Raw genomic sequence first — 9,547 nt, 5'->3', positions numbered from 1 at the left:
GGGGTCAGCCCAGTGGGGGGTGCTGGGTTCCCACCCTGCGTGTCCGGGATGGACCGATTCCCACCCCCCGCACCCCGTCAGGTCCCCGCGCCCCGCTGTGCCCGTGTCCCCGCGGAGCCTCATGGCACATCTCCCCTCTCCCCGCGCTGCAGCTCCTATCGCCACCTCCAACACCATCTTCGAGCTGGGCTTTGAGCGGCCGCTGAAGAAGCAGAACAAGGAGCAGGTGCCCCCCGCTGCCGCGCCTCCCCCCCCCCCCCGCCGGCACCACGCGCCCAAGAGCACCAGAAAGCCCTCGGGCAACGACACCAGCACCAAACCCGGCAAGTGCCGCTCGCTGGAGGAAGCCCTGAGAGCTGTGAGTGTGCCCAGCTGGGCTGAGCATCACGTGCATTTCTGGGCTGCCCGATCCCAGCCCACCCCATCCCCGAGGGCTCCAAGGTGGCTCCTGACCCCCTCTGTCACAGAGCTGAAACTCCAGGAGCCGTTGTTCCCCTGTTCTTAATTCCCCCTTCCCCATTGTTGAGTCCCCGGTGTTCCCCCGCCCTCAGCGATGCAGGCGGGTGCTCGGCTGCCTGCACCCTCTGCTGCCTCACAAGACCCCAGGACACTGTGGTTAGATCCGGTTGAAGGGAGCAGCACAAAGCCTGCTGTGCCGTTTTGGCCCAGCTTTTCCCGCTGTGCCGGGAAGGCCCGGGCTCACTGTGGGTGAACCATTGGGGTGGCTGTATGTGCCATGGGAGTGGAGCAGACAATGCTTGGAGCTCCAGGGCCTGGCCCCCGGGGTCTGCTCATGCCTAACCTTGTGCATTACCTTAGGTAGGAGGTGGTGGGAGGGAGGTTCTGGGTTCTCCCTTCCCCCTCTCCCTGTCTGCTGTCTGGAGGACTGCCGAGGAAGCCTCCTCAGTGAAGCCTCCTCCCTGTGAGGTCTCCGGGAGCCTCTCCTGCCACTTATGCTCCCGGTGCTCCAGGGGGATCTGCAGAACCCGTTTGTCTCCTCCCGCCTGCCCTGCAGTGTCGGAGCAGCAGTGGGTGTTCCCGGGGAGCCCCAAGTGGCTTCTGTGGAGGGAAGTGTCCGTGGGGGAAGTGGCTGCATGTCAGGGCTGGCTCCTCGCTCACACCCTGGGGTCACGTCTCACCCGTACCCTGAGGCCCCCAACACAGTGTGGAGGTTCCCTCCGCTCCGCTGGGCACGGATGTTTCTGCACATCCAGCGATTGCACACAGGGACTGCTCAGCACAGAATGAATGTTATTTCTGTGTATGTCAGGGCAGATCTCCCTCGAGGGCTGCCCGTAGCTGCCCCACACAGTTGGGCAGTGACAAACGCTGCTGTGCCACTGCTCCCCCTGAGCTTTGCTGACAGCATCGCTATAGTTGGTTTTTTCTGACTTAACAGCAGCTTTTTGTTTTTTTCTCCTTCCCCTTCTCACAATGATTGCTGAGATAAACTTGCCACAAAAGGTGCCTGGCTCAGGTTTAACGATGCGCCGTGATTGAAATGTTCCCATGTAGGGATTGTAGGGAAACAGCAGATCCTGCAGCCCCTGGGGTCTTGCTGCATCTCCTCAAGCCCCCAGAGGCAGGACAGGGGCTCTTCGTGCCAGCTCACAGATAACCTAAGTTTAGAAGTAGGCAATAAGAGCATGTCATGACAGAAGAAGGTGAGGGGATGGGAACTGCCGTCCCTGCTTGTGGTTTGTGGGTGGTGGGTTGTTAATTTGGTGGGTCTACGTGATCTGGGCTGTTTTCTCTTCAAGGACCCTGGTGCAGAGCTGCCTAACAGTGCCAATGCCCCCTGGGAGCTGAGATGAACTTTCTTCTTTCCAAGCTGTTTGACCAGTTCTGCGCATCCTGGGTTGAATTTCTCATGTCTTGTCACTTCCAGCTCGACCTGGCAGATTTGCAGAAGGAGCTGGATAAAAGCCAGAGTGTGTTTCCTGAGAACCCCTCTGTCTGGGTGAAGGACCTGGCCGGGTACCTCAACTGCAAGCTGCAGGCACCCCAGAGTGACCCTCTGCTCAGTCAGCACCCCCACGGTCAGTGCCCCCTGCCCCACACCCAGGGGTCCCTGTTCTGGAGTGGCTTTGTGACCCACAGAGGTGGGCAGAGCCCTGAGACAGCCCTTAAACCCCTGTGGAGCCAGAGTGGATAATGGAGTGTCTGGGTATGGGGAGCTGCATGGGGTGATGCCCAGGAGGGAGCACTGTCAGAGGTCCCACCCCAGGTTTCCTGTAACCCCTTCAGGTCCTGGGATTCAGTGCCTCTATAATGTAGAATAATGGCACGAATTTGTTTGTTGAGGGGTGCCCCAGGCCCTGGAGCTCCCCCACAGCCACCAGCCCAGCCCCTTCCTGCAGGTGACGCTGTGACAAACAGTTGGTGGCTGAACCCCCCACGCACTGTGTTCCCCCAGACTACCCGTACTGCCTGGTGAGCAAACCCCTGCGGAACATCATCCGATCCCTGCTGGGGAGGGCGGCCGGCGTGCTGGACCTCTTCTTTGACCACTGTATCTACACCATGCTGCAGGAGCTGGACAAGACCCCAAGTGAGGGACGGTGGGGACAGCGCCAGGCACCCATCCCCAGGGTGCTCCTGTAGTGCTCTGTCTCTGTGTGAGGGGCTGAGGCTTCCTGAGCATGGAGACACTGCTGTTCCAGGCCTGCCCTGAGAGCTGCTCTGAGCTCCTCTGGGGGACATGTGAGAGGAGAAACTCCTGCTCATCCTGTCGCTGGGAGGGGCCATTCCTGCCTAGCAGCTTCTCACTGGGATACCAAATGCTGCTGCTGGGGTTGGGAGGTTTTGGGCTGGAGGAGCTGAAGCAGGTGTAGCAGGGTGGGGATTGCAGACTGGAGGATCTGGGGTGGAAAATGTCCTTCCCAGGGCTTTCACCCTTGGGTGTGTTACTGCTGTTGGCCTTGACCTTGCATGGGCCCCACTGTTGTGGTCTGGTGTGCCTGGTGCATCCAATGTGAAAGCCACAGAGCAGGACCAGCCTGGGGGGCAACCAGCCCCTGCTGCAGCCATGCCACCCACCCTTGGGGCCAGCAGAGTTGGAGAGAGTTGCTGGATGGTACCTGGGAACAATGGGGGTTCCTGCACCTTCCTCATTTGAAGGAATAGTGTGGCCAGCATGACCAGGGCAGGGATCATTCCCCTTCACCCACTGGTGAAGCCATACTTCAAACCCTGGGGTCAGTTTTGAAGGGCTGGAGCATGTCCAGAGAAGGGCAGTGGAGCTGGAGAAGGGTCTGGAGCACAAATCTGATGAGGAGCAGCTGAGGGAACTGGGGGTGTTCAGCCTGGAGAAAAGGAGACTGAGGGGAGACCTCACTCGCTACAGCTGCCTGAAAGGAGGTTGCAGCTGGGGGAGTTGGTCTCTTCTCCCAAGGAACAAGCAACAGGACAAGACGAAACAGCCTCAAGTTGTGCCAGGGGAGGTTTAGATTGGATATTGGAAACAATTTCTTCATGGAAAGGGTTGTCAAGCACCAGCCTAGGCTGCCCAGGGCAGTGGTGGAGTCCCCATCCCTGGAGGGTTTTGAAAGCTGTGTAGATGTGGTGCTGAGGGACATGGTTTAGTGGTGGCCTTGGCAGTGCTGGGTGACAGCTGGATTCAATGATCTTAAAGGTCTTTTCCAACCAAAAGGATTTTGTGTTTCCAAGGCAAAATGAGCCCCAGGCAGCACCAAGACGCTGGTGTGGTGGTTCCCATTCCTGCCTGCTGTGTCTCTGGGGGCCAGAGCTGGGCGGGAGGGGCTGTGGGGAGCAGCTAGTGGGTGTCTGTGGGGTCAGTCCTGCTCCTGTGGTGGGGCACCTTGGGGAGGGGGTGGGGAGAAGTACCGGGGAGGGAGCAGGACCCATGTTGCTGTGGTGGGCTCACTCCAGGGGTTCATTGACCAGTAGCAAGGCAGGGGTGTACAGGGGGTCGTCACCCCCCCCCCTACACCTTCTGGGGATGTGTCAGGGGGAGGAGAGCATGGGAAGCCCCATGGCTGAGCCTCTCTGTGCCCCCTTCTAGGGGAGTCCTTGCACGGGTACAGGATCTGCATCCAGGCGCTGCTGCTGGACAGGCCACGGATCGCCACCATGAACCTGGGCAAGGTGAGCTGGGACCTCCCCCCACCTGCTGACCCCCAGGGTGGTCAGGCCCTGAGCAGCCATTTCTGGGGTCCCAACCCCTTGGAGCAAGCAGCCAATGGTACCACATGGTGCTGGAGCTCTGTGTCCTCAGGGCTGGGCTTCAGGGGTCCCCAGCTGGCACAGCTCCTGGCCCCACCGGGTGCTGGGGGTCCCTCAGGGGGTGTAGGGGCTCTGCTCAGGGCTTGGTGCAGCTGTTGCAGTCCTGCAGTGGTGACCCCAGGAGGTGACCTGGCCCCAAGCTTGTTTCTGGTGGGATGGGACAGGCTGAGGCTGTCTTCCATTAACGTGTCCTTGTCCCCCCAGTACCTGGAGGTGCTGCGGTCCCATCAGAACAGGCCAGCCAAGTGCCTGACAGTGCTGTGGGCGCTGGGACAGGCCGGCTTTGCTGACCTCCATGAAGGCCTGAAAGGTAAGAGCTAGCAGTGGTGGGCTGGGCACCTGTCTCTGCCCAGGGACCCTCTTCCCCTGGGGACCAGGGTGGCTGCAGCCACTGTGGCATCTGCTGGTGAGGGCAGGCCAGACCCCTCCAATGCTCAGGGCTCCTGCCCAGCCTGGTGGCCCCTTTGCATCTCAGAGACTGCCCTTGGGGCATCTCTGAGGAGTACCGTCCCCTGCTGGGGTAGGGAAGTGCTGGATCCTGGGAGGAACAAGCTGCTTCCCTGCCAGTCCTGCAGCCTTTCCTGAGAGATCTGTCCATCTGCCAGGCATTCTGAGTGGGGAAGGGAGTGTTTGGTCCTGAGTGTAGCTGCGGTCTGGGTGCAGGAGCATGCCTCTGCCTGCCAGCCACTGCCCAAGGGTCTCACCAGTGTGCAGGGACATGGCCAGACCCCCCAGTCTGACCCCTCCTCTCCTGTAGTGTGGCTCGGTGTCATGTTCCCAGTGCTCGGCATCAAGGCTCTCTCCCCGTACGCCGTGGCCTACCTGGACCGGCTGCTGATGTGAGTTACTGTCTTTGTTATCTTCTTCATTACCATCCTCGTTAAGTCTGCACCGTGTCGCTGCCCCTGTGCCAGTCCCCCTCCGTTGCCACCAATTGCTGCCACGCGGGGACCTTGTGGCTCCTGGCTGTGGCAACAGGTGCCAGCAGCGTCCAGCATGGCAGGCGGGTGGGTTTGTCCCTACCAGAAGGAGGATGGTGGCATTTGGCCAGCTTCACTTCACCTGTGCACCTTGGTGTGGTGTAACAGAGCCAGGCGTTGCCACAGCAGCTCTGGTGAAGGTCTTGTGAGGGGAGGTCAGGAATGGTTTCTTGGCTGGCACCGAGGGGCATCCCTGGCCTAAGAGGTTTCATTTAAGTTTTTTCCCCTACTTCACAGTGACAGGAATGTTGTGTTTGGTTTTGCCAGAGGGTTTTATGGAGATGGATTGATCCAAACTTCCCAGTTCCTCCCCATCTTTCAAATAGTTTTCTACAATCTGGTTTCTCCTCTCTGACTGTGTTTCATTGACCAGCAGTCACGGGCCTGCCAGATCATGGTCTGCAGACCCTCGGGGCACAAGACGCTTGTGCCCGACCCTGCAAGCAGGTGTCAACATTGCCTCTCTGCCCGGAAGCTGGAGGGGCTCCCACAGCCCCTTCCTTCCTGGCTGTGCCGCTGCTGGGACATTGTCCCGGTGACCAGCCCTGTTTTGGCTGTGCAGGATGCACCCCAACCTGACCAAAGGCTTCGGCATGATCGGACCCAAGGACTTCTTCCCCCTTCTGGACTTCGCCTTCATGCCCAACAACTCACTGCCCCCCAGGTATGCTGCCCCCCTGCCCCATGCCCACCCTGTGCCCCCTGCTGCAGGGCAGTGCCCGGGGGGCTGGCCGGCCGCTCTCAGCAGCCCCCGCCGTCCCTCCCAGCCTGCAGGAGCAGCTGCGGCAGCTCTACCCACGCCTGAAGGTGCTGGCGTTCGGTGCGAGGCCCGAGACCTCTCTGCACACCTACTTCCCTTCCTTCCTCTCCCGCGCCACGCCGAGCTGCCCCCCCAGCATGAAGAAAGAGGTGAGCCCTGGGGAGACAGCAGGCTGGGGGGGGGAGAGCTGCCCCAGTGTGCAGCTCAGGGCTTGGCATGTCCTCTGTGCCAGCCGGAGCGACACAGGGATGGGTGTGATGCCCTGCTCTCCTCTTCCCAGCTCCTGACCTCCATGAGCCAGTGCCTGAGCCTGGATCCATTGAGCTTCAGTGTCTGGAGGCAACTCTACACCAAGCACCTCTCCCAGACCAGGTTGGTGTCTGCAGCTGCAGGCAGGGCCAGCCCAGCCCACTGGCCCCAAGGAGTGCTTCTAGGAGCTCCTAACCCAGCCCAATTTTCTCCTTCCCCACCACAGTTTGCTTCTGAACCATCTGCTGGAGTCCTGGGACAGCAGCAGCAAGAAGGTAGGAGTGAGCCATGGAATGCAGGAGTTCAGTGGGGCAGGGAGACCCCCCCCCTGTGCTGCTGGGAGGGGTCCCAGTACCTGAAGAACCTGTCTGTGCCCGCCTGGCACTACTCCAGCATGCTGGTGGCTCCATTGACATACCTGTGTCTTGGTGCAGGAGCTTTGGAATGTCCTCACAGCCTGGGCCATCCCCTAGGTCCTTGGTGCTTCTGCCCACCCTGTCTCCTCTCCCTCTGCTCCCTCCTGGGCCCCTGCGGAGCCGGGTGCTCCAGTTACCCAGCGCCAGGTGCTCTGGGTGTGTGGTGCCAGTTCCTCTGGGCGCGTGGTGCCGCTGGCTTGGGGTGCCCGGTGCAGTGACGCAGCTCCTGCCCTTCCCAAGGTGCACCAGGCTCTGCAGGAGACGGTTCGCTCATTCAAGGTGACAAACGAGGAGCTGGTGGCGCGGGGGCTTGGTGGTGACCAGGACCTGGCTGCCTGCGATGCTGCCTGCAAGGTGAGTCCTCGGTGGGGACAGGCCTGGTGACATGGATCTTGGCTCTCTGCCGGAGTTGCGGCTGGTCTCTATCCGCCGGCACGCGCCAGGCCAGGGCCCTGCAGCAGCACATCTGTAGGACATGGTGGGGACAGATGCTGCTGGCCTTTGTCCATCTTCCCAGCTGCTCGGCAGATGACACTGGTTCCCACTGGGAATCCGGGGGTGGGTGGTGCAAGCAGTCACCATTGCACTGCTGGAGGGCAGTGCGGCCACATTGGAGTCTCCCTGCTGATGGAGCCTCATCCTCCCCCTGCTCAGGAGCTGCTGCGCAGGATGAAGGGGCAGAGCTTCCCCTGGTCACGGCTGCTCCTCATCCTCCTGGTCTTCGGTGCTGGTTTCCTCCTGCATGACGTGCGGACACACGGCTCCTTCCAGGGTAAGGTGGCAGCTCTGCTCGTGTCTCTGCTCTTGGCTCCGAGCGATGCCCAGGAGTGTCCCTGGGGAATGATAACGTTACCTTTGCCCTGTGTGAACTCCCCCCCACACCTTCCCCCAGCCTGTGCCCTGGGGCAGCCTGGCCCCCCGCTCTGTCTTTGAGGTGTCCTTGGACGTCTGTGTTAAGGCTAGGCTGTGTTAAGCTGGATGTTCTCAGCCGGCTGCAGAGAAACCCCCTGCCTGTCCCCTCTTGCGGACATTCCCATGTATCTGCCCCAGTCCACGTTCCCTCTGCTTGGGAATTTTTGTCATTTTCGGAGCTGTTTTGCAGAGCAACTCAGGCTGTGTCCCTGGGGAGGCCTCTGGGCAGAGGGAAGGCACAGCCTTAACCGAGGGGGAGCTCAGGGAATGGCTCTGCTCTCTTCCAGCCTCCTCCTCCGCTCGCCTGCTCCGTTCTTCTGGTATCCTGCCAGCCTGGCAGCAGGCCTGGCAGAGGGCCTCCAGCTGCTGCCTCGAAGGGTACAGGTCAGTGCCAGGGAGGGGTGAGGCTGTGGCAGTGGCTCCATGTCCTGGTGTGGCTGTGCTGGGGCAGCAGCTCCAGGTCCTGGCGGTGCAGCACTGTCTCAGCTGGTGCTGGCTCTCTCCCAGGTGGCTGGCGCGGACTCTCCCGGTTTATGGCTCCCAGGCTGCTGCTGTCCTGCAGCCATGGCTGGAGCAGCTCTGGGTGCTGAGTGCTGCGGTGGCCCGGCACATGTCCGAGTGTTGCTCCTCTCTGGTCTCCTGGCTCCACCACAGCCTGCCCTGGCTTGCTGAGTGGGTAAGGAGGGGCTCCCGGCTGCAGGGAGGGGTGAGGGGTGTGGGCACAGCATGTCAGGGCTTACAGGGCAGGAGGAGGAAGGTGACATCCGAGTCAGCTGCGAACTGTCAGTGCTGGGGGCGGGGGAACACTGCCACTGGTTGTCTGCCCCCCGTGGCTGCTCTCACCCAGGTGTTGGCAATGGCAGTGTTGGTCTGAGAGGGCAAGGGCTCACCAGTAACTCAGCAGGTTCCTGAAAATCGGTAGTTGGTGGAGGGGGAGAGTTACTTTACCACAGTGGGCAGCACAGGTCTGCTGTTCACCTGGGATGTGCCCTGGATGAGCCAAGCAGTGAATATGGGGAGGGCTCAGAGGTAGAACTGCAGAATCATGGAATGATTTTGGTTGGAAAAGACCCTTTAGGATCATCAGGTCCAACCATTACCCCAGTACTGCCAAGGCCACCACTAAACCATGTCCCTCAACACCACAGCTACATGGCTTTGAAAGCCCTTCAGGGATGGGGACTCCACCACTGCCCTAGGCAGCCTGGGCTGGTGTTTGACAGCCCTTTCCATGAAGAAATTGTTCCCAATATCCAATCTAAACCTCCCTTGGCACAACTTGAGGCTGTTTGCTCCTGTCCTACCACTTTTTTTGGAGAAGAGACCAATCCCCCAGGCTCCAACCTCCTCTCAGGCAGCTGCAGAGAGTGAGAAGGTCTCCCCTCCGCCTCCTTTTCTCCAGGCTGAACACCCCCAGTTCCCTCAGCCTCTCTTCATCCCACTTGTGCTCCAGTTCCTTCCCCAGCTCCACTGCCTTTCTCTTCTCTGGACACGCTCCAGCCCCTCAATGTCCTTCTTGTCATGAGGGACCCAAAACTGACCCCAGGATTTGAAGTGTGGCCTCACCAGTGCCCAGCACATGGGTATGATCCCTGCCCTGGTCCTGCTGGCCACACTAGTGCTGATACAAGCCAGGATGCTGGTGGCCTTCTTGGCCACCTGGGCACATGCTGGCTCATATTGAACAGGAGTGTGGGGGGAGCATGGGGAGGGGATGTGGTTGACTGACAGCCTGGTTTGGCAGAGGCAGGTAACGGGGACACTGGGCTCCTGGGGATGCCCAGACCTGGGGCTTGGTGTGGGGGGAGGATGGTGTCCAAGAGGTGTCATCTGTCTCTGCTCCTGCAGCTCCAGTCCAAGCTCCCCGAGTCCCTGCTGCACTTGGCCCAGTGTGTCCGGGAGCTGCTGCTGTTCCTGGTGCAGAGCTGCCTGCTGCTGCTGCTGGAGGGGGTGGCTGCCATGCTGGAGGCGGGGCGGCCAGACTG

At 60.7% G+C, this 9,547-nt stretch overlaps 1 protein-coding gene across 1 annotated transcript in view; it reads left to right on the top strand.

Annotated features, from left to right (window-relative positions):
* Positions 1–121: 121 nt before the first annotated feature.
* TMEM214 (transmembrane protein 214) overlaps positions 122–9,547 on the top strand; it is a 12,416-nt gene continuing 2,990 nt past the window's right edge. The window contains exons 1-14 of the mRNA XM_010002199.1: positions 122–358; positions 1,889–2,039; positions 2,417–2,551; positions 4,025–4,107; positions 4,450–4,555; positions 5,003–5,084; positions 5,788–5,889; positions 5,993–6,134; positions 6,266–6,357; positions 6,461–6,509; positions 6,891–7,004; positions 7,305–7,422; positions 7,850–7,946; positions 8,070–8,238. Coding sequence (XP_010000501.1) covers positions 122–358; positions 1,889–2,039; positions 2,417–2,551; positions 4,025–4,107; positions 4,450–4,555; positions 5,003–5,084; positions 5,788–5,889; positions 5,993–6,134; positions 6,266–6,357; positions 6,461–6,509; positions 6,891–7,004; positions 7,305–7,422; positions 7,850–7,946; positions 8,070–8,238 — 1,677 coding nt within the window. The remainder of the gene's footprint in view (positions 359–1,888; positions 2,040–2,416; positions 2,552–4,024; positions 4,108–4,449; positions 4,556–5,002; positions 5,085–5,787; positions 5,890–5,992; positions 6,135–6,265; positions 6,358–6,460; positions 6,510–6,890; positions 7,005–7,304; positions 7,423–7,849; positions 7,947–8,069; positions 8,239–9,547) is intronic.

Source organism: Chaetura pelagica, unplaced genomic scaffold, assembly GCF_000747805.2.
Source record: "Chaetura pelagica isolate M959 unplaced genomic scaffold, ChaPel_1.0 scaffold107, whole genome shotgun sequence".
In the NCBI taxonomy this organism is placed as follows: domain Eukaryota; kingdom Metazoa; phylum Chordata; class Aves; order Apodiformes; family Apodidae; genus Chaetura; species Chaetura pelagica.
The sequence above is the reverse complement of the archived record's forward strand: the minus strand, read 5'-3'. Positions and strand labels throughout refer to the sequence as shown.